Consider the following 26,860-nt stretch of genomic DNA (forward strand, 5'->3'; position numbering starts at 1 on the left):
AAGAAATTGGTAAGATGCAAATAAGTACAAATTGTAGCTATTTACAATACTTAATACCCTGCTGACTGAATGTTACACAAAAGGGGCAGTTAGTCTGTTTTTTCACTTGCATATATATTCTTCTCCAGAAAGAACCAGTTATCATGCATTTCTTTACCCCATTACACGTACTGCTTAAGGGAAAACACTTGTGAGAACGACTGCTGCCATGAGGGAATTTTTATTTTTGTTTAGAGGCATTTTCCTGGGGACCTTAGAGAGTAGGAGCCTGTTTTTGGAGAAACGGGACAGATTCTCAGCTGATACAAACTGCTGGAACCTGATTTTACTCAGGAGAGGGCTGACAATTTTTCTCAGCTGAGGAGTGTCAGGAGTAATCCGAAATGTGACTGGGAGTTCCCTGTGACTGCAGGATACTTAGATAGTGGACAGGTTAATATAATTGCTAAGTGAAAGACAGAGCTTGAAGCCCCAGCTGCTTGTTTATACCAGTGGAACGAACATCTGTGAAAAATTGTTGTTAGTCATGGATTTGAAGCGTGGAGTTTCTGTTTCTTTCACATCAGCCTGAGTTGCTGTGGCTGGAAATAAGAGGATACGTTCTGGCTGCACTGATCTAGACTGGCTCAGCTCCTCAGCCTCCTGCCTGAGATGTTTGCCTCCACTTTCTAGACTCAATACCTACTCATGTGCAATCAGCACATTCTGTACGAACCACAGCCATGGAAGCTGCTGGACTACAGCAGTTTAGAGATTCATGAGTGATGCCATCTCTAAACTGAGTGCTACCTGCATCTTGTGATATTCACTGTGGAAAGCTTAATCCCTGACTCATTATTTCTCCTCCTGTGATGCAATTGTGCTATTCTGTTAATCCATCTCCTCTTGGAATTTTGCAGGACACAGAGAGGTTTCAGTCCCAAAGTCAAGAGCTGGAGCGCAAGCTGCTGTCAAAAGAACAAGAACTGGAACAGCTGGTTCAAAAACAGAAAAGGGTACTAACTGATATCCTTTGGAGTTAAGAAATAGATGGCTCTTATTTGCTCTCATATGATTTCTTTAGGTACTATTTTGGGTTCCAAAACTGCAAGTTGGTGTGATGTGGTTGTGCCGAATTGTGACCCTCTGTTGTTTCTGTGTTGTGTGCTTAGGAAAAATGTTAACCTCTATTTCTAAAGTAGTTTTCCTTTTGTGACATGTGCTTAGGAAAAATGTTAACCTCTATTTCTAAAGTAGTTTTCCTTTTATGTGGTAAAATGGAGAATAAAATAATGCTTTGCATATTCTCCCCAGGTACTAAGTTAATTTTTATGAAAATGTAGCATAATTCCACTGCCCTCAGTCTTCTAGGAACTGGCTTAACACACAGTTTAAGAGCAGAGAACAATGATTTGGCTCCTCTGGTGCACACCTCTGCTCAGACCCTGTACCAGCCACTCATTTACTTGTTTTGGACTGATTCAGCACTATGAACTCAAAATGCTCCCTCCTGAACAACTTGCTCCTGATATATCTCTGTGATAACAGTTTTATAGCAGTGCATGTTTCCCTTGCATTGGTAACAGCTTGTCAAGTTCCCATAATAAAACCTGAGGTGTTTTGCTTCTAAAATGCATGGCCTGCTTGGGGGAGCAGAGAACTTGCTGTAAAGTGGCTCCAAGGTCATTGCAGTAAAGACTAGCAATAGAGAAAGGAGGTAGCACTGGAATTTTAAGGGCTGAAATGGAGTGCTGTAAACACCGTTCCTCTGTAGAATATGAATTTGTGGACAAAAAGAAGAAAGTTTTTCACAATGAGAGCCATCAGCCATTGCAATAAACTTTCTGGGGAAGTGGTGGATTCCCCAACATTGGACACTAAAGATTTAGCTGGGCAGGATGCTGGGTCATCTTGGCTAAACTGTATTTTTGCTAAAAAAGTTGGAACAGATGAACCTTGAGTTACCCTTCCAACCCGGTACTCTGTTATTCTGTGAAGTTTAGCTGATAAGAATGCAGGACTGAACTAAAAGTCTATTCCACAGTTGAAATCAACTGCCTGATGTTAATTACCTTTGTCCAGTACCACTGTGAATCAGAATATATGTGGTTTTATGCAGGCTCTTTACCACATTGCAGCACTATAATGGGATAATCTATACTTTGAAGATATCTATGGGGGCATACAGATTAGGCATTTTTAATCTGAAACTAACTGAGAAAGTATAAGAAATTACTTTTTCTAATTTTCTAATGAATATGTTTAATATTTTCCTTTGTTTGTTTTTGCTTTAAAGCTCTGTTTAAACTTGATTGTCAACCAGTAATTCTCTAAAAAATTTTTTTCGAGTATGTGTTTTCTAAATTTGGTATAAAATCCACAGAAGCTATTCAAAGGCTTGCACTCAATTTTAAGCCTGGTATAATCAATCAATATAGGGAACAATACCAGGAAGTCTTATCTTATTATTGTTGTCTACACTACCATTGTCTAATACTGCCTATCTTGGAGAACATAAAACAATGTCTGTGCTATTTTTATTAGTATTGGCTTTTTATCTGATTTTATGTTTCCATTTCTATTTACTGCATTGCTTATTATGAATAATATTGCCATGTTTCTTTTTTTTTATTTGTAATTTCTAGTATTTATTATTTCCCCTCTCCATTATGAATTTGCATGAATCACAGCAAGGGTGCTTTTGAAAGACAGGCTCTTCATACACCATAAAGATGAAACAATCCCATTTTGGTTTTATGGAAAGGAAGCTGTGTTGGACGAATGGAATTCACTAATTTCTAATGCTGAGATGACATGATTTCATTCAGATGATTGATGACAACTGAAACTTCTGTCATTCAACCAGCTGATTGGCCCATTGTTAATCTGATATGCAGTATTTCATGGGGTTTTTTTCTGGTATACCAACCTAGCCTATTTATTTGAGTGCTTTACTCAGTGTAGTTAGAGGCACTGTTTTCTACATATATTTTTCTGATTTCTAATCATCCTCTCGGAAAGTGACTCTCATCTTTACCCAGATCTGTTTTTATAGTACCATGTCCCCACTCATTTTCTGGTATTGCTTTTCATTCACTGAGATACCCATGTGTGGTGTCTAATGTTTGCCTTATCCAGAGATGTCTTTCACTTTTGCCTCCTCCTCTGGCATGGAAATATACTTTGATAATTAAATCTCTTCTTGCAGACAGTGAAGGTAGCTTAATTTAGTTACGACTTCTATACTTGGTTGTATAAGAGAACCTCTTGGCCCACAAGGGAGCAACACAAATGCTTTTTTCCAAACTTCATTAATAAGTCTCTTTTTTTTTTTAAATTTGAAATACAGTGTAGTTGTTTTTGTGTTGGGAATCATTAACAAAAATATGAAAGGGAGCTTTCGAACCAGATGACCTCTGTGTTGTTTCCTCTGACATAGCCAGAGGGATTTTCCCTTATGAGGGTTGTCTGGCTGGCATGTTCCTCAAGGGATGTCAGTTGGAACATCTCAGGAGGAGGCAATGGGGACAGAGGATATCCAGCATAACCTCTAGGGCACAGACTCTTGTGTGAGAGAAGAAAGCAGGTGTGGACCAGGTGAAATGCAGGGGAGTTACTGGACTTCTCACATAAAATGCTGGGTTCTGTGCTGATGGCAACCACTGAAGAGCAGGATCTTGGAATTGGGAATGAGATACATGAAAACATGGATCAGTAGCACTCAAGTGCTTATAATTGCCTTATGGCACGGTATAAATTTTGCATCTTTCACATGCTACTGAAATAAATACGGAGAAAAAAAGAATATAAATACTACAGAAAGGACGAAATACTACAGAAAGGATGCTGAACTAAGAACAAGGGATTGCATGGAGGGTGCTCAATGTGTGTGTCTTTTGGGGACACCAATAAATGTCTTCAGCAACAGCTCATTTGCATTTGATAATCCCAGATCTTTATTCAACTTAAACTTGACTTTCCTCTCATCTTTGTCAGAAAAAAAGAGAATGTGCACCATCAACTACCGTGTCTGTGCTTGACCTGTGGAATGGGTTCATTCTCTCTGCTACTTAGATTTTCTTAAACATGTCTGTGGGCTGTGAATCTTTTCCCCAGCAGTTTCCATCTACCAGATGAACATAGAAGCCAATTTGCAGCTCCAATAAGCAGCTAGAAGCTATAGGATCTATGCCCTTCTACCACCTGCTGAGCATTCCCCTAGTGAGTTATTTCTCTGTATTGTGAGCTGTTCAGATGAGGGCTTTAAAAGTAATGTTTGGCATTTCTCAAAGGATTGTACCCTCAAAGGGTAAAGTGGAAGAAGGCAGCTTTATACTGCTGTGAAACAATCCTTTCTCCTATTGTTGTGTTCTGGGTTTTACACATTATATTGTCGTTCTTCTGATAAGACTGAGCACCAGGATTTATAGCAAGTATTTCTAACATCAGTATAGATGACTCTGGGAGCTGGTGTTGGCTACCATTGCAGTTACATTTTCAGAACAGTCTCTGTATAAGTTTTCAGATGGCCATACTGTTCTCTAAGTGAGGTTTTTGTCTGCAGCTTTTTGCTCCTTAGATTTTTTGAAAGTTCATCTTTGTATGGTCAATTTTGCTTCTCCCAAAGCCACTCATCTGGATGAATCTCAAGTACCTGAAGCAGCTGATCTTTTGCTTATAATGGTTAACTTCATTCTGTTGATGAGCAGAAGCAATATTCAGGAACTGATGTAATCTATTCATGTAAGCCAACCTTGTTCAGCAGTAATCTAATGCCCAGCCAGTGTTCCATGGGAAATGTGAGCCTGCTGAGGCTACAGTTCAGCAAGTGCATTAAACTGCTGCTGCTGTTGCTGCTGCTGCTAAGTGCTCCCACTCTACATGTGTTCCTGACTTCTCACAGTCCAGGCTAGAAAGTATTTTCTGTGCTTATTTTTAACCTGGAGCACGTTCAAAACCAAGACTACAACAACAGCAGTGTTCTAGGGTAGGAACTGACTGGGAGAGCTGGGTGAGGACAGGTTTTGGTTGGGTGAGCTCTGCTTGTTGGGATGGGCAAAATGAGAGTTCAAACATTGTTATGTCTCAGATCCGGAAGATGGAAATGGTATTGTAATGCTCCAAGTATGTTTTACAGTCCTTAAAATGAATACAGAAAGAAGAAAAAGAAACCCAAAACAAAATAAAACTTTTCTATTTTAAGGTCAGCAATGCTTTCCCTAATATAAAGTTTTGCTCTGTTGTCTGAATTTGCTCAGCTAGCCAGGGAGAAGCAGTAGAACTTCTTTATGTACCAGAAGCCACTACTGTCTATTGTTGTTTGTTTTACAGGGAGGTTGTATCTTTCCTTTGATGTACATCGGAGAGGGAATATAAAACTGAATAAAAAGGCTCTAATTCACACTTCTTGGCAGATCTGTCTGAGGTGCCAAAAAGGTCACTGCTTGTTCATATTGCTGGGGATGGGAAAGTTTATCGGATATCAGATTTAAATCTAACAGTTTTTAGCTAGAACTCTGAATCACTCTGTGTAGGCCTGGTCTTTATGGAAAATGGTCTAAAATAGCAGTTGTGAATATCAGCTTAATGCTGCTATTCTGCTCTGTAGCACCTTTTTTATGGTTTGTACTGGTGTATTCTTGAGCTGGATAAAATTCAGTCATAGAATGGAATGGCTTTGTTTTTGTGTAACATAATTATGTCTGTACAAAGAGCAGTGGAAAAGCACCATATGTATTTTATTCATTTTTTGGCTTTGATAGAAATAGTTCCCTGCTCAGCTGACCTCTAAGACCCAAACTGAAATCCTCAAAACCAAGATGCCTCAATCAGCTGTAATGCTTTCTGTTCTCTTTTCTTCCACCCAGTTAGAGCATCAGTGTACACAACTCCTCAGTGGCAAAGAAGAAACCAAAGTAGAGAACACCAAGCTGAAGCTGACTAACCAGGAGCTGCTGAGAGAGCTGGAGAGAACATCCCGTGAGCTAAGCCTTGCTCAACAACAGCTACAGGTGCTTCAGGAGGAGGCATCAAGGCTCCATGAGGAGAAGGAAATGTAAGTGTCCAGCTGCAGCCGTTCTTGTGCACTTGCTTGGTGTGCCAGTAAGCCCCCTCAGGGTACCCAGTGCTGTCAAAAGCAGAAACCACTTGCAAAGCTGAGTGCAGTTCTAGCTGCTTACCCCAAGTAATTCAGCATGTTTTCTGTAGCATATCTGGCTTCTATGGAATCTTTTGCTAATTTTGTATTCAAAATGTCAGTGTTCTCCCCACTGCCATTGGTTGAGGATATATGGAATTAAAAATTGAATTAAAAATCCATGTAGTGTCTTAGTTTTGAGATACCAATGGGATTCCTTATGGAAATGCCTTACAGTTGTAGCACATGATGCTTCATCCTACTCAAAGCTGAGTCTATCTGAAACTGCTTCTCAGAATGCACTCTGACTGAGATACCTAGGATCTTCTTTTTTCTTTTTTTAAAAAGAAAGCCTAGTAAGGACAGCAAGATAAAATTTAGCTTATCCCAATTCCCACAACACTTTGTGGCAATTCAGAACCATAATTTTGGGGTTTCCAGTTCAAATGTTGAAGGTTTCAGATTCTGACTCCAAATCACAAAAAAAAAAAAAAATTAGAAGAAATGTTTACAGTTCATATTTTGAGGGATAAAAATGACTTGTGACAGTTCAAGCTACCTGTCTTGCTCCAGCCTTCTGCACAAAGCAGAAGAATCACTGCCCTGAGGCTGTAATTGGCAGAAAAGTTCACTCAAGTCTATTTTAAAGAAAATGCTCAGGGATCTGTAGAAGCCTCTCATTGCCAATGGAGGGCACATGAATGACAGAATCAAAGTAAATGGTGTTAAAATGGCTGCATAAGTGTCAAGAATTGGAAAGAAATTGTAGGGATTGTAGATGTGAGAGCCTGACATATGGTTCCTGCAGCAGGATAAGCTCTAATTTTGGATGAAATGTCACCTGTTTTTTAGTGGCTATAACTGAGAAGTATTTTAGCAGTGTATCTGTTCTGAATGCTCCAAGTGCCAGTATCAACATATATTAAACTCTCTGGATGAAGAAAGTAAAAAGCAATATTTTTTGAAGAAAGAACCTCTACTCCTTCCTCTGCTAACTCGTATTGCTGTGCTACTCTGGGCCTTATACTGAATAAACTTCTTTAAAATATTAATCATTCATACAGAACAGAATTTACAAGTATTGAAGAAGCTGAGATCTCAAATGTAGATACCCCTAGGGGAAAGCATTTTAGCAGTGTTCTTAGCATGGGTAGAACAATTTTTTCTTTTTTTTTTTTGCAGGGAGGTGTACCGGGTGACAGAAACCTTACAGAGAGAGAAGTCAGGTCTTTTGAAGCAGCTAGATTTTTTAAGGTAATGTTGATCTTCCAAAAACTCTTATATAATTCTAAAGAGGTCCATTAAAGGATGAAATTATGTTGGGATATGTAGTGCGTGTAGGTGTCAAGGTGTTGACAGTGGGGTGCCACAGGGCAGCCTCTGTGCCAGAGAGAAGCCAGGGCTACCCTGTGACAATGGACACAGCATAGGGCACAGTGGAGCCCCACAGCCCCCATGTGCTTCTGGGAAAGCCTCAGTAAGAAAGGGTGGAAAACAATGCAGCAGTTGGGAGAGAAGAGAGAAAAAAATGTGTGAGAAAGCCCTTCAGACACCAAGGTCAGTGAAGGAGGGGGTAGAAGGTTCTCCAGGCACCGCTGGAGCAGAGTTGCTTGCATCCTGTGCAGACTCCACAAAAGAGCAGGCTTCTGGCAGGAGCTTGGTCCATGGAGAGGAGCCCATGCAGGGGCTGGTTTTCTGGCAGGAATTGTGGCCCATGGAGGACCCATGCTGGAGCAGTCCATTCCTGAAGGATTATTCTCCGTGGAAGGGATCTGTGCTGGAGCTGTGAAGGACTATAACCTGTGTTAGGGAACTCACTCTCACTCACTGGAGTGAGAAAACTGTGAGGAGGAGGGAGCCGCAGAGAGAAGCTGTTATGGACTAACCACAAGCCCCACTATTCTCCATCCCCTTGTGCCACTCAGGATTGGTTAGGGAGATAGAAGAGCTGAAGGTGTAGGAGTGAAGTTGAGCCTGAGAAGTAAGGGGATTGTGGAGAAGGTGATTTTAGTTTTTTCTCTATTTCTCATCATCCTACAGTTGAATCTGTTTCGTATGTAACAGGTAGCTGGTAAATAACCTTCTTGTTTTTATCTTGGCCCACAAGTTTTTCCATGTTATTATCTTCCCTTGTGGTGTTGAGGAAGGAGAGAGAGTGGCTGGGTTTATATCTGGCAGCCAGTCAATGTCAACTGCCGCAGGATAATGACACAGAAATATCAAAAATGGTTACAAAAGACTCTGATATGGTTGGTTCTTGCATAGAGTAGAGGGCAGCACACCTGAAAGATAAGCTTCATTTTGACAATTCAGAACTGTAGGACAATCTCCTTTCCAAAAGTCAAATGTAAAACAGAGCAGCACTGAACAGCTCTAATTCTGAGGTAGAAGCCTGGCTGCAGGAGCTTGCTGAAAGGCTCTGTTGCTTCTTAAGTGCTGGGAGTTGAGCCAAAATGAAGATTATTTCCCCAAAATATTTGTAAAATGATTCCAAAATGTACATAGCTAACATTCCTTTATTGATAGACTTCAAGTTTGGAGCTGTGTTCAGCCATCTGTAGCCCTCTTTTCAATGTGAAGCAATGTTGGGTTTTGTTTGCTCAGTGGTCAGTCAGTGTGGGCTGTAGGTTACACCTGCTTCTACGTCTTCATTGTCTGCATTTCCTTCAGGAGGCCTCATTTTAAAGTTGCCTAAAAATTTCACAGGCTTAAGGGAAGGCTCTTACTTTGCAGCATGTGTTTTCCATAGGCCACTCTGTGATCTTGTCTGCTGCAAGTTTTGGGGACATAGATGGAAACATCTGGCAAGAGAGGTTTTTTTCATTCACCCTGGCTACTCAGTCTCTCCCGTGGCCAGGCCAGCAGCAGATGGAGACAATAGATGATGTACTAAGCAGGTGTGCTGTCAGATGTGATCAGAGCTTGCTGATTGCCTGGAGTGTCTGTTTCTTGACACTTTCATTGTTTCTGCACAAAGGATGGAAGATGGATGTTTCCTAGGGTGACTTTTCTGTGGCAGACGCAATTGCCACAATAATTGGCTTTCACAGCTGTCAGCAGATGAACAAGAGATGGTGTTCATTGCACCCTCTCCACATTAAGACGTCATCTTTACTGTGAAAATCATTAAAAATTCTAATTTACGGTATGTGAAGGCATATTGACCACAACTGATTTCTATGTGTTAAGGCATTTGTTTAGATAAAATACAGGAAGAGATCCAGATCCCATCTGGCTTTAATCAGCATAGCCCTGCCGGAGAATCAATAGTCCAGACAAGGAACTGGCTGAGGTGAGAACATAAATAAAGGGTGATGAAAGGTTTGCACTGCCAACTGTCCAGTCTGTCTGTTAGTGTAGAGTAGAAAAGTCAGCAGTTCTAAATACCTGGCTTCAGTGTTTCTTTTGTGTTTTCTCTGCAGAGAGAGGAACAAACTTCTCAAGGATGAATGTGACATATTTTTGCAGGTAACCGACTATTATTTTCAAACCCAGTGTTGGGCAGACACATATGAGAACAGCTTCAAAAGAAGGGGAACAGAAGGCGGTGCAGGAGATGGACTTTCATGCCCCTTAAATCTTACCCTGTTGTTAATTTGTACTGTCGTCTTTTCTCACTTGAAAATAAGATTTTTTTAATTTGCTAAACAATTTTAAGAGCTGCATGTTGAGAATTATAAAGTGGGAGCTATCTGAAGAGAGATGAATGTATTTTAGAAGAAACAAAGGATGCAATCATTAAAGGATGCAGTCGTGCAACCTAAAAAGGGAACAATTAAATGTGTTAATTTACCCAGTCAAGAGTTGTTAATATCCTGACACATTTATACAACAGTACAATAGCTGGTGTACCTGAATCAGTACCTGAGTACCTCATTACCTGAGACTGGGGTAAGAGCAGATGCTATTAACTTTTCAAGCAGCAGCAAAGAATGGGCTCCTAAAATATTCTAGAAGTACCCTCGTGTAAGGAGACTAAGGCCATTTAGTTTATATTTGCTTGTGTTCTTAGTCTACAAGAAACTGCTAGTGTAAAAAAGAAAAAAAAATTACTTTTTTTTCCATAACATTGTGCTGTTTTATTAACAAAGCAGATGCATTTTTGCAGGATATGGAGTTTCCTGTTCTGATTGTTTATCAATTAGAATTCTGAAACATTTATATCTGTAGTATTTTCTTCTACATTTTTTTTCTTTCATTTGCATTGCATTATCAAAGTATTTGGAATGAGGGTAGTTAACCATAACGAGCACCAGAAGTAAATCAGTAAGAAGTATTCTGTATTTCTGCAGAAATGCAAAACAACTGTTCCAAAAGCCAGCTGGAAGCAGAGATCAGGGTCTATCATTGGGAAATACATAGAGGGCAAGATGCTGCCAAACAGGTAGGAACTTTTTTTCATGTGTTCCCTGTTTGAGTATGATGAGGCTTATAGAAAGAAGATGTGGAATGCTTCCTTTCTGATACTTTTGAACTTTTCAAAGAGTGTATTTCTTAAGTGTCTGTCACTATAAGATTACGATGTACTCATTAAGAAATTTGAAAATGAAAAGCCAAATTTTAACATAAAACAAGTGTGCTGTCTGCAAAGGCAAGAGATTTCTCCACTGTGGATGGCTGTAGGCTGGGAGACACAAAAACTTGCCCATGAGCCTATGTTAATGTGGTACAATTCTGAGTCTCCACTTGGACTTTTTTAATCCATATGAAGCAAACCCATGTCCATCCTATCTACTAAAAAGAGAATCAGATTGCACATAGAAATGATCTCTCTTGGGTGTTTCTTTTCTTCCTCCAGAATAGGAGGGAAGGTGGGAAAGGAGAAAACCACAGTAGAGAAGCTTACTTTAGCTCTTCTATGAGATTAGAATTGATGTTAATCTAATATTTTACATTCTGGTTCAGGTTTCTCCTGTAAGTTATTAGCTTTCCCCATGATGCTTATAATTATCAACATATATACACATGGTATGAAGAGCTGACTTTTCAGCAGACACTGAAATGACTCTCCTCTGCCTGCTGTGACTAACCAAAAACATGGGAGATTAAATTCAGTTATTCAGATTAAATTCAGAATAAAATAGCAGGTCCATTATATTTTTGTGATATACTTCTTTCTCTGTCTAGTCATTCATTTGAAGAAGATGATATTTTCAGTAATTCAAAGAGAAGGAATTCTGCTGGACTGAATGGAGTTCTCTCTGAAGAGCCTGATGCTGGAGTCACTGGAGGAATGCCTAAAACATCACATCTCCAAAGAATAATATCAATTGAAGAAGATCACCTACCCCAGCTTCTTGACAGGCTGGTTGATAAGCAGCTGAGCAGATGGACTGGAGAAGATGAAAATACTTTTGAGACAGAAATGAGTAGCAAATCCAGAGAGCAATCAATGGAACATTCATCATCATCTTCTAGGGAGCAGCCTGTAGGGAAGGAAACATTGTCAAATGTAAGAGGACAAAGGAGATCTCACCTTGAGTAGAGTGTGAAGTTCTGGGCCCTGTGATTTAAGGAGAATGTGAAGGTCCTTGGATGCATCCAGAGGAGTGCCACAAAGCTGGTGGGAGGGCTGGAAAATGTGTCCTCTTGAGGAGTGGCTGAGGGCTCTGGGTTTGTCCAGTTTGCAAAAATAGGCTGAGGGACAACTCCCTTACTCTCTGCAGCTTCCTGTGGAGGGGAAGGTGAAAGGGAGGTGCTGATCCCTTCTCCCTGGGATCCAGGAATAGGATGTGTGGGAATAGTTCAAAGCTGCCTCAGGGGAGGTGCAGGCTTGACATCAGGAAGCATTTCTTTAGTGAGAGGGTGGTCAGACACAGGAATGGGCTTCCTAGGGAGGTGGTCCATGCCACAAGTCTGTCAGTGTTTAAGATACTTTTTGATAATGCCCTTCATAACATGCTTTAACTTTTGGTCAGCCCTGAAGTGGTCAGGGAGTTGGACTAGGTAGGTCTCATCCAACTGGAACTCTTCTGTTCTGTTCTATTCTGAAGGACCTTGGATGCCGTGAAGTGGTGCCATAGGTTAATGTATTATACCTAGAATCTAAAATTATTTGGTTTTCTGTCTTTAAGTTGAAACATGACGAATTAAGCCATTGCATGAAGTGGTGGATGAAAATGTATTGCAGACAAGTGCTGAAGGTGCAAAGAAGGGAAACTCAACCTAAAGGAGTGCTAACTGCAGACAATGTGTGCATAGATTTACATTTGAAGGACTGTTTAGGGAAAGTGAAGTTAAGCCTTATAACAGAGGATACAAGAAGATCCTGTGGAAGGCAGAAATTTTCTTAAAAAATAAGTGTTTTTAAAAAAAATTGGTTGTTTGGCTTTGGGGTTTTTTTTGCCTCAAGGTGATATTTCTCATATTCTGATACTTTTGAGTCAGCTTTGGTAGCTGTTACATTATCTGGGGAATAATGAGTGGATTATCATGACTTTTTAATTATCATTGAAAATACTTTTATTTAGCAAATGGAAATCCTATATTTTTTCAGCTCTAGCTTGTATATGCGTGTTAGCAATGAATTCACCATTCAGTAATAATCCTTAAAACAGTAGGCTGGAAGGTACATTTCTTTGGAGTATAAAGTTCTTTTTGCACTGCTATTGCTTCAGAGCTAGCTGTGCTTGTTTTCCAATTTTAGAATCATTGTTAAGGATTACTCATTTTTAGGTTCTTGAAGCACATATTAAAAAGATTAAAGTATAGGAAAAATTGGTTTGCTTGGTCATAATTATATGGTTCTTTTAGAAGAAGCAAGCACATCTTAAAAATTATGATAGAATTATGCCATGGTTACATAATAATTTCTAAGTGGTACCTTTTAATAAGTCATTGAGGGTACAGAAAAGAACTTTATATTTTGAAATTCTTTAATTCAGTGCATGCTTTTTGCTTGCTGTATGACTTATTTTGTGTCACATTTTCAAAGCATGGCATCACTGGACATTAGGATGACAAGAGCCAGGTAGGTCATCCTATCTAGCTACGACAACCTGTAGGAATATAGTCAATACCTGAAGGAACCCTAATGGAAATTAAAGCAGGATTTTCTGTTCAGAACTTCTGCATGAGATTCACTTTCAATATGGAATATGAACCATTGTGTTTATACATATAATCTCCCACATTTGTGTTAAATTGTACAAAAGCTAGGTGTGTTACTTTACCTGGCTACTTTTTTTATAAAGACTACTCAAAAGACGCTCAAAGTGTTCTTAGGGAAGACTTTTTCAGACTGCATTGTAAACTAAAATAAATTATCATCCTGCTGCTATTCCATTTTCCCATCAGCACTTTGTTGAAGCAGACTATGGAGTAGCTTATCCCCTAGCATAGTGTTTCAGATGCAGATTTATAATCAAGTTTAATTATTAAGGTTACTTTCATGACTGGACTTGATACATCTCAGTGAAAAATTACTTCTTATGTTCTTGTGTTGGGAATTGAGCTGAAGGCCTCTGGGGTCTTTGAGTCTTAGTGCCGCTGGAGTATGAATGACCACCAGGGACAAAGCATTTCAGGTCATATAGTCCATATATTTAGCTATGGTTCTCAGAAGCACTGTGATAATACTGCCAAGCTGGTGATTGTATGTTAGCTTGTTTTATTTCCCAGAGCACACAGACTAATAAGCTGGGAATGGTTTTCATCAGGACCGAGAATGTGCTTTGTATAAATGTGTGCTACTAGTAGCCTATAGTTGCTGTGGGGTTTAGGATTTTAATAGAAAAGGAAAATAAGAAACCCTTCTATAATTGTGGTGGGCTATAAGCCCAGCTCATGAAAAAAACATGTATTTTTTGTCCCCAAAATTTACAGCGTGAATTAATTTTTTTTTCACATGAAGGGAGACAGCAGCTCAAGCCTTTGTTGTTTGGGGGTTTTTTCCCCCATCAAGAGCAGCTGTCTATTTCTTCTTCTTTGTCTAAGACTTCTGTAAATTTGTAGAAAACACTTCCAAGTGTAGACTTCAATGTCTCATTCAAAGGACTGTTGGGCACTGAATTCAGTTCTGATGTCTTCATGAAGACATGGATCCTGCACATCAAATGACTGGCAGAGGGCCTTTCCCTCCTTTCCCTCCTCTCCCTCCTTTCCCTCCTTTCCCTCCTCTCCCTCCTCTCCCTCCTTCCTCTCCTTCCCCTCCTCACAACCTGCACCTTAACAAACTAATGTCAGGACCATCCATGATCTTTCTTTCCTTCTGCAGCATTGAAAGCAAACTTTCTATCTTCCTCTTCCTTCAACTTTACACAAAATAGAAGAGACCAGCAAGAGACCCTGCAAACCAGCTGGTGCTACAAGTGCTTCCCTAAGCAACTCCTGATTTACATACAAAAGAATGATGACCTACTTGATAGAGGATATAAATATTCTCTCCAGCATCCACTTAGCTTAGCCTGCAGTAAACAGAACCTGGATAAGCAGAACAAATTGTTGTTCCTTCTGCTTAAAAAGCGAAATGACAGAAACATAGTTGAATGTTTACAGCCTGATTAACTGGTCTAATTCTCTGTCTGTGTCTTTCCTCAGTGCTTCTGCCTGTAATGTTAAACAGATGTAGAAATGCAGTAATTGGATGGAAGTTCTCGGCTCTATGGTAGTAGCAGAGAGAAGAATCTGGTAGAATAAGCAAAAAAAATTATGACTTTTCTTCTGGTATCTAGATGAAGATGTGCTGCTTCCTCTGTGTCACTGGTATAGAATGAAGCTACTGAGCAGAGCTGTGTGAAGCTTTATAAATTTTGATTTGTGGCCATGAACATAAACTGGTTTATTTTGTCATGTAAAAACTGGTTTATTTGTTTCATATAAAGGTTCATATTCAGTACACTTCCAGAGCTCAGTGCAAATCACTGCACTTTGGATGATCTGGAATGATGCATGACAAACACCTGAAATGCTGAGTTATTTTAAGAAACAGAGTATTGCTTCACAAGTAATGAAGAATATGATAGGATAAAATCTATTCTTTTCCCCATATCAGCCTTTAACTGGAGAGGCAACAGGATTTATAGAACAGTTGGAGGCTAATTTTTGCTCTTACTTGAAGGAGGAGAGAATAAACTCTGTTCCAGAGCGCTTATTCAAGATCGTTTTTGTGGGTAATTCAAGTGTTGGAAAGACTTCATTCTTAAGAAGATTTTGTGAAGATCGTTTTTTCCCAGGCACGGCTGCTACTGTAGGTAAGTTTAACAATATAACTATTGTTATTTTTGTTCTGACAGTACTTAAGAGTTTCTACGGAGATCAGGCCTTGTATAATAAAACAGAAACATACAGATGTTGTAAAAGTAGGACATGCAAAGTAAGTTCTCCTAAACTGGAAAGCTCATAATTGATGGATAAGTTTCAGAGTAGATTCTGTACTGAAATCCTGGCCAGCAGTGAGATAAATCAGAAAAAAATCCACTCATTTCTGTGAAGCTAGAATTTCCTTGTAGATCTCACAGTTCTGAAGCAGATATCCTGTGCTCTGGACTGCAGTGTACTAACAATCCCACCTTCATATCTCATTGCTATCCCTCTAAGTAATCTGATTTTGTTTTATAGAGAAAGCATAATATCTGAATCACCTATCATTTAGCATTATACTAATCACCAAAAAAATATGTCAGACCAGTGTTTTGAACACCAACATTTTCAAAGCCTACCTTCTTACCTTGCCTAAAATTGTAGACCAAGCTTTCCAAAGTCAGACTCAAAATCAAGGTACAAGAACTCAAGTATAAATTATTGCAATGCAGCTGGATTAACTGACCAGATTCCTTATGCTTAGCCTGTATTGAGGCCTTACTTATTCTGCAGCATATATGAAATAAGACTTACGTACTTCAAGGTGAACTTAATGTCCTAGTTTTTCACTGGCTGTATCTTCATTAACTGGAATGGGGGCTTAGACACCTGTCTGAAATTGTCTGTTCATGTATCCTGTCAATCTAAAAGCTGTGTTCTGTCCATGTTGTCCTGTAATTGGCTGATACACTTCTCTAGACTCTGAGGTCTTACACAGTGTGTGCAATTTTCCAGAGGAAAAAGCACAAGAATGAGTCTGAACTCTTTCCTCTTTTGGCTGGTCATCCACGGTTCTTGCAAAGAAAGTGGCAAAAAGACATTTGTCGTAGCTTTGATTTAGTGTTCACATCAATGAGTTTCACTGGTGTGGGCTATGGCTGGCAAGGTGGAAAAGTCCAGTGAACAATATGGAGAGGAGTGTTCTCAATGAATTTCTACAGAATAGTTCAAATTTCTTCCCTTGAGATACAAGCAATAGATACGTTCTCCATACAGGTTTTTTAATTGCCTATTGAAGGAATCTAAGCAGGCATAGATGCTTTTCCATTGATGCCACTGGTAAAAATCCCATTTTTGTGGAAAATGGCCCCAAAGATTGTGTTGCTGACCTACTGAGATCCCTTCTAACCTGAATTATTCAATGATTCTGTGATTTTATGATACAATTCTGATACAAGTTCAATTTGATACCAAAAATATGTAGGTTGTCATTAGGAGGAGGTAGTGACTGATTAACATTTTAAACTCTAATTATCGTTATAAATATCCAGAAAATACGTACATCTTCAGAGGTTAGAGGAGTTGGGAGAGGCTTAATTTAAAAGTTTAAATAAATGAATTTTTATGTCCACTAGCCTAAGGGAAGTGAGCTCATCTTCTACATTATAAATAGGAGATGTTCTCCACATGTTCAGTCCACCTATCTTCAGCATTTGTTTTAGGTTCCACTGTTCCCTGTGCCATGCCTTGTGTTTTTCCACTAACCATGGAAGTCTCTCATGTAGCTCAGACTAAACTAACACATTTCACACAACTGATGTCATACAGTAAATTCCAGGCAAAATGGCTTGGACTGCTGTGGACTGTCAGATGGACCATTGACTCGTGTTCTGTGATTTGGAAAGTGACTTATCTTGCATATTTTACAAAACTGAATTACTCTACTACCATTTGGTATTGCTGGAGGACTTCAAGCAAATAAAAGCTGTTGTCCTCTGATAGCTGGAGACTCTGGACATAATTTTTAATGGAGTGCCTATCTTTTTACTTTCCTGGAATTGTTGCTATTTGCTGGATCCAGTTTTCCCTGATCAAACAGCTTGTAAAGAGACAGCTCACCTTGCCTTTCTGTTGCAGGTGTGGATTACAACGTGAGAACTGTCACAGTAGATCACAGCCAGGTAGCACTGCAGCTCTGGGACACAGCTGGCCAGGAACGGTGAGGAAGGCTGTCTTATGGTTCAACCTTGGGAGTCAGATCAGCTGTGTAGCTGCTCCCTCACTCCCCCATCTGCTGGGATGGAGGAGGGAATTGGAGGGATGGAAGTGGCAAGACTCCTTGTTTGAAATGAAGACAGTATGATGAAATTTAACTCCATGCTAGTCAAAATCCTGTACACATTTTAAGATCTCACTACCTTGAATCATCTGTTTGAAGATCGTTAAGTGTGGACCTAATCCTGCTTCATGGGAGAGGAACAAATATAGGAGCATTCCTAATAGAGCCAGTGCATTCACAGTTTAGCTCATTCCCTTGCAGCACTAATGAAGCTCTGAAAAGTTTAGTGCCACACTGTTTCTTTAGGAGGAAGACTGATTTTAAAATGCACCTAGAATTATTTCTATATCAGGAAATATAATGGAGAAAAAATATGAGTTTTTTTTTTCCTAAAGCAATACCATTGCAGTAGAACTCCAGGTTTTTGTAAGATTTCAGTGGTCATTTCTTTCCCCATCTCCTCACCTATTGTGTAACTTTCTATTACTATTACTAAAAACAAGGATGATAATGACAATCTGCATTTTCTATATGAAGCTTTGGAAAAAGTTCTCCAAAAACCTAGCTAGCTTTAGAAGAGCACTTAGTGAGGGAGAAATTTCTGCTCCAAGCTTAAAACGAAAGAGGTGAGAGAAGGTGAAATATTAAGCTAATTATCCTGCCTAACCCAGAATCAGTTAAAGAAGGCAGGGGAAGCTTTTCCAAACACTTTCTTTTGAAAATTCCTTTTATTTTAATTTTTTTCCCAAATAATTTATTTCCCTTTGTATGGAGGAATTACTATAAATTGTAACTTGTCAGATTGTTGCTTCTGTTGAAGAGAGCTGTAACCAGATTCTTACTTGCAGGTACCGAAGCATTACCAAGCAGTTTTTCAGAAAAGCTGATGGTGTCATTGTGATGTATGACATAACAGCAAAAGACACATTCACAGCTGTCAAGCAGTGGTTGATAAGCATTGAGGTAACTCGACATAACTTGAAATCCAAACCCTGGTGTCAATCTCTACCTTCTGAACAAGGGCTGTTAGCAGGGTGAAACAGAGAGAACCATGTTTCTTGTGTTGTCACAATTACATTTTTGCTTGTGAGTTTGGTCTGCACTGTTGCCAGTGAAATTGTTTTTCATTTCTATCTCTACGAAAAAAAATATTATAGTTCCAGGGTTTTAAGGACTTAGAATGAGGGGTGGTAAAATCCCAGCATGGAGTCCTCTGATTTCTCATGAAGAGAACTTTGCTGATGACCCCCACTGGATCACTGCTAGCACTGAGAGGTGTTTTGGATCAGTCATGGTGATCTGGAGATCACTGATGATCACTAGCATTTGATAACCAAGTGTGTAGCTTGTGGAAAATAGAGTATATTAGGAACATAAACCATAAACATAGACCTATGTAACCCACAGTAGTGCTGTGAAACTGAACTTGTGAAAGACAGTTCAGTTTCCTGGGGATCATCCTTTCAACCACTTGAAAAGGAAATCACAGTCCATATCACTGAGTGACATCAATTAATTAAAAATGAAAACAAATTAAGAGCGTAAGCGACGGAATTTGCTTGTGGCCAGAACAAAGAGTAAAAATAAAACTGAGGCAGCTGCCACAAAGGGCTGACTTGCAGCAAGAACGAAGTGTGACTGCCTGTTTGCACACTGGAAAAGTAAGGGACAAATCAATATGCAAAGATCATTTAGTCTGATTTTCTTGGGCATGTGCTCTAGTATAACACACAATTATTATAATACTATTATATATATTATTATGATGATGATGATATTATATACTATTATATTTCCAGAATAGCCAAGAGGTGGCTTTAGGAGTTCAGATTAGGACTCAGTCATTTAAATGCCTCCAAACAGTCATAGTTTTTCCAGATATGAGTAGCCTTACTGAAGTACTATTAGCATGCATTTGGGAAGAACAGGCCCTTGCTAATTATATGATCTTAATAAATAAGTGGCATGATTTAATTCAGTATGGTAAAAGCTAGAGGAGCATTGCTGATTTTGATTCAGAAAAATGGAATATTGTGGTCAAAACTTCTTTCCAAGCTCTGATAGTTCACTCTTCTTTACTAACTAATTTTTGTTTGCTGCAAACTATTGCTAAGTTGGACATACTGCCAAGTCCCTTTACTGCTGTAGCATTCAGCCCACCTAATGAAAGCACTCACTGTGATAATTATAACCCTTTTCAGAATGGATTTTGATTTCTGTCTATTCTCTGTATTTTGGGGGGCCTATTCTGTGTATTTCTTCACTATTTTGTGTAATTCATTTGGCATAATAGCACCCAGGTGTTGCCATTATTTTTCCTGGCCATGTAATTAGAAAAGCAGTGGCTGTAAACACATAATATCTGAGCCTGTGTAGCATGGTGGTTTCCTCTCTCCCATTTTAATATAAAGTGTAATGAGCTTCTGTGCTGTTATTTGAAAAAATCCCAAGTCAGTGTAATCTTAGCATTATGTCTTTTTCATGTCTTTTATCCAACTTCAATTCCTGACATGTTTGTAAGCAAAGTGGCACATACCTGGTTTGTGTGAAGTTTTAAATGTCTTGTTAGAGTGTGACATTTGTTAGCTTTTATCCTCTTAATCTGTGATCTTTTGAATTTGGCACTTCAGTTGATATTTGCTGTTTATCCTGCAGGAGGCAACTGGGGAGAATGTGCCTGTTCTTTTGTTGGGTAACAAAACTGATAACGAAAAGGAGCGTGAGGTCCCGATGGGAATGGGAGACCATCTTGCAAAGGTACTGTGCTTTGGGAACTCCTTACAAGGCTTGAAGGTGGAGGTTTTAAAATGGAGTCTCAATGTGTATAAATTCATAGAAACACAGATTAATCTTAGCCAGATAAGTATCTTTAAGGATTAGGAACCCCATCACACTCTTCAATTCAGCTTTCAGTGATGTAAGTGCTGATAATTATAGTACTTACAACACTGCCTAGATAAAGAGAACACCCTAAAACCAAAGCAATCAGATAAAAAGCCCTAAACCAAACCAAAAAGTGAGTGGAGAAGAAAAATATTTAAGAATTCAATCTCATTGTGTCTCATTTCTCTTTGTTCTCTCTTTTTCTCTATTTTTTCCCTTGCTGCTTCTTTTTTCCTCCCTTTTCCCTGTGAAAGGATTCTTAACATAGAGATAATTTGGGGACCTTTTCTCCCTCCTACCTCCTGTAAAACCAAAGAAGACCATCTGTTACTCCTGTGGTAGGAGTAGAAAACATGTTTACTTTTAGTAACTTTCCATCAAGGAGATAAAATAAGTAGAGTTAACAGTCTGCATCTACCAGAGCACTGGTGATCCATGGGCATAATTTAAGCAATCAAGGGACTGCAAATACCAGATACTTGTTTATATTCTTGTGTACCATGCCCATCAATTTTTCCTTTGAATCTCTTTATACAGTGCTTATAGTTTGAACATGAATGCCTGCAGAATATTCATTTATTTAGAAGTAAGTAATTGAAATGTTGCTGAAATATTCACCAAATTGGTAGGAATATACCTAAATTAAACAGCGTGCTGGATTTCACATATTTACCTCTTTTGCCTTTGATGATAGATTTACTGCCAGTAATAAAAAGGGTATTTTCAAAATTTGAAGTGCAACTGAATTGTTCTTGCAGGAAGGGTTGCTGCTAGGCACTTTAAGGGAAAGAATTAGGGCCAGATCTCTTTTTATCTTATTTTGGTTATTCACATAGCCTTTTGAAATTATACCTCCCTATTCAAGTTTGTGCCCATTATTTGGTTTTTGTCTGAGAGGATTATCAGCCTTGAACTTACCCCCAAAGGATCTCCCTTTAGGAAATCAACTTTATTTTCCTGTCTGTGTGGAAATGCAGATAACTTTGAGACCCTGGAAGCTAGGAGGGAGTCCAGGGTGAATCCTTGTGTGAAAAAAACAAGTGACACATAAATGCTAAATGGACAGAGAGTAGGTGTCTTGCATGTCATCTTGCTCTAAAAAAACTGTACTAGTAAAACAAAGATGAATCACTCTAGTATATAGAGCTCACAGCCCACCAGGCTATTAATTCTAACATGTCATGCAAGAAAATAAAATGTTTTGCATAAGTAAAACAAAAAGTTGTCAAATAAGATGGTTATAATCAAATGAATGGATCTGAATGACTCACTTGAATGTTTGAATGTGCTGCCTGAGGTAGATAAGAGAAGGAGTGATTAATGGCAATGGATTAGTTGAAAAGTAGCATAGATATAATTAAATTATAATAATTTGCTTGCTGAGCTAATAATAACCATGAATTTTAATGAAATATTAATTCTTGCTAAATGGCCATGTAATTCCTGTGAAACCACATACCACTGTCTCTGTTAGTGTATGCAGCTGTTACTTGTTTTGTGAATAATCCCTTGAATTACTCACAAATGATCCCAAATACACAGGGCTAGGTGCTGAGCTGATACTAATTTGTATAGCCATATTTAGTGAAAATAAGCTCTTGTGCAAAGAGGCAGTTTAGCCTGTTGATCCTGAAGTCTAACAGTTTTAAGGACTGTTTCAATGTCTCACAGGATGGGATTAGTTTTACCCAGTTTTTTCTACAGTCAGAAAGGAACATGTACTTTCAGGAGCCATTTCAGCCCAGCTGTATTAACCCTTCCTTTGCTTCTGTCCCACATCTTACAAGCACTGTACTGTACTACAGCTTTGGTCAGAAACCCACGGGCTCCCATTATATTGCCCTTGTCACATAACTTTTCTGCAAGGTGGACAGCACAATTAACTTTTAAAAGGAATAATGGCAGCCTGAAGGGAGTTGTCATTTGAGAAGACTTGTAATTCCAGTGTGTTTGTTATACCCCGTGAAAAGGAAGAATGGAATGAGCACAGGGATTGTGGAAGTCCACTTGACTTGTTTTAGCAGAGGATCCAGAAGGAGCACTCCATATAACAAATTTCTCTGTAGCTTAGCTTGATCCAGTGATCAAGAATTCATATGAGCACAACAAGAGAGAGTATTCAGATCATATTGTGAGTGTCCAGGAACAGCCAATGTTCTGTGTGAGTACAGAAGTGTAAGCACTGCCAATTGTTTAAATAAAATGCCTTATGATGAAGGTGCTGCTCAGGCATGCTTATATCTACATCATTTTATTTTGGCCCTGCACGTACTTCCTGAGTGATCTTAAATGGTCAATAAATCCTTCTCTATCACTGTTCCCCAACTATAAAATAAGATAATAATGCCTTGTCTGCCTTGGCTTTGCAGAGTATATGTGCTTCATGGAATGAGGACTATTTCTGTGTATTCATACAGTGTCTGTTTTGTCAACCTGTCAGTGCCATTCTTACACAAATTACACATTCTTACACATTCTTAGCATTCTACACTGCTAATGAGCAGCTATTCTCAGAGTGATGGTACTTTACAGGACAGAAAATTGCCCAGCTCCCTCTGGTAATACTTCATTTTCCTCCCTATTCTTTGGATGTCTGGTGATTTGTAGGTAAGTTTTTAAAATGAAGTAATTGTCAGTGGTCTCCAAGGTTCAGTAGCTGATTCCTGGATGTACATGGATGGCATTTCCTAGCTTAATAATTATATGTGTCCTTCCTGCTCCTAGTTTCTGCTCCTTGTGTATTCTATCAATTAGTTTCCTCTCTGAATCAGGGAAATGGCATGTTGTATTTCTAGACTATCTCCTCTTTAGACAAGAACCTTTTTGCTAGACTGAGAGAAGTAAGCACTCATTATCAATTCAGTTTAAATTGTTATCCTTCTGTCCAAGCAATTTGCTGAAACATCCATTCAGATTCATGCCAGCATAAATGAAATTATCACTGAGAGTTCTCCTCTGGTGACACTCTGTTGTATGTGGGGAAGATGTTGGAGTAGTATCATGCTACACTGGCATGAAATATCTGTAAACTGATCGCAGTAGGTTTTCTATTAGAGTTCTGATCAGCTGAGCAGAAAAAGAGAGTGTTATTATTATTTCAAGCTTCTGTTTGCATAGCTAGTAAGAAATTTGACCAGGCCAAATTTTATCTTAAAACTTTTCAAAGAAAAGCAAGAGAATCATAGGGTTGCATTTTTGCAAATGTTATATATGTTTAAAAATTGATAAAATGTCTATTCAACACTAACATTGCCTGATTTCTTCCTTCGCTGCTTTTCTGTGCTTATCCGGTCATCAAGAAATTATTGCATGTTGTTCAATCCGGTTTTTCATTGGAACAAACAATATAACCATTGGCAACATGTGCAAAACTGACATTGGATAAGTCTGAAGAACTTTTTTCAGAGCTGCCAAAATAAACTACTGTATTTATGGAATTCTTTTCCCCATTTTTGTCTCTGAAATTCCACGAAGATGACAGAAATTTCCAAAAGTTGTGCAATTCTGGAAGCATGGTATATAGGGGAAAAAAATCAAACCAAAACAGAAATACCTCATCATCTTAATGGAAAGTTTTGAAAACTGAATTATAAGTGTCTTCTGAAGAGTGGCTAAAGAAGTATAAGTGCAGTAACCAGAGTTAATAACAAACAAATGCAACTCTGCAGACGTGATTGTAATTTTCTAAGGTACTGACTTACTTGCTTGAATTTTAAGCTACTGCTATAAATAGCAATAAGACAAGGAGACAAGTGGAAAGTGAATAGAAATTTGAAATCTGGATGGATAAAAGGACAGGTAGTAATACCACAGAGGCAATGTAGGTGAACTTCGTTGTAGTAGGTTGTGAAAGTAGACAGATAGCTATTTTGGAGGATAATCTGTCATTCCCTTTCAAACTTCTCTGCCATCAGAACTGCCAGGCCAGGCTCTTGTGCAGATCATCTCTTACCTTTGCATTTATAAGGCTTCAGCTGAAGGGCTGAGAATCTCTCCCAAGACTTGATCCATTTATCCACTGTTCCTAATTACAAAGCTCCCAGGGGAGTACAAAACTGAAAGATGCAGGCTGACTGCAAAGAAAGTGCAGAAAAATTTCACAAGTACAAAAAGATGAAAGAAGATTTACTGGAATTCTTTTCACCTGTTTTGTCCAGCACTCAGTGATGTGGGAATTGCTTGATCAAGGGAAGTTCACAAGGCTTAGTGCCTTACAAGACCTGTTTTCATTTGAGCTCTTATATCAAAAGCTATTCTACAGAACAAATATCTGCTAAGAGAAGCATATAGTTGTTATTTGTGAGGCACACTTGGACTTCTTTTGTTACTCTTTACTGTTAGCTCTAGAATTAAAGTCCTAAGATAATCTATTTCTCCTTTTTTATTTTCATATTTCAGTATATCTGTGCTGCTCTTTTTACAGCTGGAGTGAGACATTGTGCAAAAGTGATTGAAATGGTCTTTCTCTTTGATTGTAGGATTACAATTTAATTTTCTATGAATGCAGTGCATATTCTGGGTACAATGTGGAAAAGTCTGTGCTTCATTTAGCTAGGTAAGAAGAAAACACCAACAATTGAGTTTTTTATGTTATATTATATTTATATTAGTTTTATATTTATTAGTTATAGGAACTCAGGGTGGTGAAATATTCGTTGCTTTTAAACTCTTTTGTAACCTGACCCTGTTGCTCTGGCTGAGAGTTGCTCAGGTTCATAAAGAGTTATGCTGGTGAAACTCTGTATAAATCCAGAAGCATCTGGATTGTGGCTAGGAAAGCTGAGGGCCTTGGCTGTTGTGATAAGTCCTGCAAGAATTTCCTGAAGGTTTGCAGAAATATGCTTGAAAATGGATGCTGCTGACTCCTTGCAGCAGGACATTGGATATGCTTCCTTCTTCCCTCTGCTCATTACAGCTCAAACTCTGCTGTCTGCCTGGGGGCTGGGAGGCAGGAAGAAGTGGATTTTTGAAGTTATATAAACCCTAGAGGTAAAGATACAGGAAAATAGGGCCCCTCTCAACTACTTACAGAGGTGAAGACACTGGTAATGAGTTGACAAATCTCTAATATTGTCACTGAAATCAGTGAAATTTTGTGGAAGTGTCAGTAATTGATAAATGTCTAGGCAGCCAGATTTGTTCTAGTTTTCTTCCAGCCTTAAAAGTAAGAAATGAAAGTCACTGTTTTGAGTCTCTGTAATATGCAATAAATGTTAACAATCAGCACTAATTTTTTCTAACTAAATGAACAAAGACAGTTGTGGGGCCACCCTAAATGTACCTTTTTGCTTGTTTGTTACTCCACAAAATTTTATCATCTTCTGTTAAATCTCTGGACAATTTTATACTCTTGGGAATATGTTTTTGTTCAATCTCTTGTGGGTTTTATTGACTTTTTTTCTCACAAGTATTCTTTCTTTGCTTCAGGATTTTAAAAGACTATGAAGATAAAGTGAAAGAGAAAACCATCGAACTTCAATCTGATACAAATAAAAAGTCATGCTGTATGAGGCAATAAAATGCTGAGGCATGTTTAGACAAGTCATACATTTATAAAACACTACCTGACACTAACAAATTTGCTTTTATCTTCCAAATATTTCTTCTGCTGTGTTCTGACTGTAGGTGTAAGTGAAAGTTACAATCTTCATATCATCTGATCTTGCTTTTATAAATATTGTCTTTGGTTAATTGACAGTGTATTTGGGGCAGTAACAATCTTTTATTCTGTTTGATGCCTAACACCACTGAATCCTGCTTTGTCATCAGGTTTGTAGAAGCTGCCACATTATTAATAAGAAATAATTTTATGGGAAGAAAACTATTTTGAATATGAAGTAAATTCCTACTTGTGTGAATAACCCATCCTCTGAATACTGCTTATTTCATTTCTGTTCAGATCCTTAGATCCTGATTTTGTGCTAAGCTCTCTTTACAGTTTTTTAAAAATTGCCATAGGTGTAGTTGTTTGTAGTTCAAAACATGTTAAGGCTGACTGAACAGCTCTTTGTTTCCAAAAGTCTGTCACAGGAGGTGTCATAGAAAATTTTGGGGGTAGAATTTTCAGAAACAGCAGATCTTATTTTAAGGAAGATTTTGAAAAACTTACCAGCATTTAATGAGTGGAAAATCTCACCAAAATTCAGTAAGATATTGCTCTTTTAGCAATGCTAAGAAAAAAATTCCTCCTCATGTAGCTAAACACATGACTGCTTTTTAAAAAGCAGCTGCCACACAACATTCCTCTAGGGCCTGATAGCACTGAGACACAGTTTACCCATGGGGATGCGTTTTAGAAAGTCATGGCCCACCCTGGATCATAAGAAACACAGATGTCAATTATCTTTGGAAGCTTTTGTGGAATATAAATGGAAATAAGAAACTTGAGAGTGCATTACCCAGCCACCACATGATCAACAATTATTCCTGGTGAGATATGTCTTCACTGCATCCAGCTATTTTCGTAAGCATTTAAGAATAAGTATTCACAATGGTGAGCTTGTTGGGAAAGTGGAACCCATGGCATAATTTATTTCATTAAAACAGCACACAAGATGGTAGAT

At 38.6% G+C, this 26,860-nt stretch overlaps 1 protein-coding gene across 1 annotated transcript in view; it reads left to right on the forward strand.

Annotated features, from left to right (window-relative positions):
* The window catches only part of CRACR2A (calcium release activated channel regulator 2A), a 51,301-nt gene extending 25,486 nt beyond the window's left edge, over nucleotides 1–25,815 (forward strand). Inside the window, exons 7-18 of the mRNA XM_030955260.1 lie at nucleotides 900–995; nucleotides 5,847–6,034; nucleotides 7,298–7,369; nucleotides 9,538–9,583; nucleotides 10,408–10,499; nucleotides 11,243–11,567; nucleotides 15,174–15,306; nucleotides 17,273–17,354; nucleotides 18,263–18,377; nucleotides 20,070–20,171; nucleotides 24,776–24,852; nucleotides 25,725–25,815. Of these exons, the coding sequence (XP_030811120.1) occupies nucleotides 900–995; nucleotides 5,847–6,034; nucleotides 7,298–7,369; nucleotides 9,538–9,583; nucleotides 10,408–10,499; nucleotides 11,243–11,567; nucleotides 15,174–15,306; nucleotides 17,273–17,354; nucleotides 18,263–18,377; nucleotides 20,070–20,171; nucleotides 24,776–24,852; nucleotides 25,725–25,815 (1,419 nt within the window). The remainder of the gene's footprint in view (nucleotides 1–899; nucleotides 996–5,846; nucleotides 6,035–7,297; nucleotides 7,370–9,537; nucleotides 9,584–10,407; nucleotides 10,500–11,242; nucleotides 11,568–15,173; nucleotides 15,307–17,272; nucleotides 17,355–18,262; nucleotides 18,378–20,069; nucleotides 20,172–24,775; nucleotides 24,853–25,724) is intronic.
* The last annotated feature ends 1,045 nt before the right edge of the window (nucleotides 25,816–26,860 follow it).

Source organism: Camarhynchus parvulus, chromosome 1, assembly GCF_901933205.1.
Source record: "Camarhynchus parvulus chromosome 1, STF_HiC, whole genome shotgun sequence".
NCBI lineage: Eukaryota > Metazoa > Chordata > Aves > Passeriformes > Thraupidae > Camarhynchus > Camarhynchus parvulus.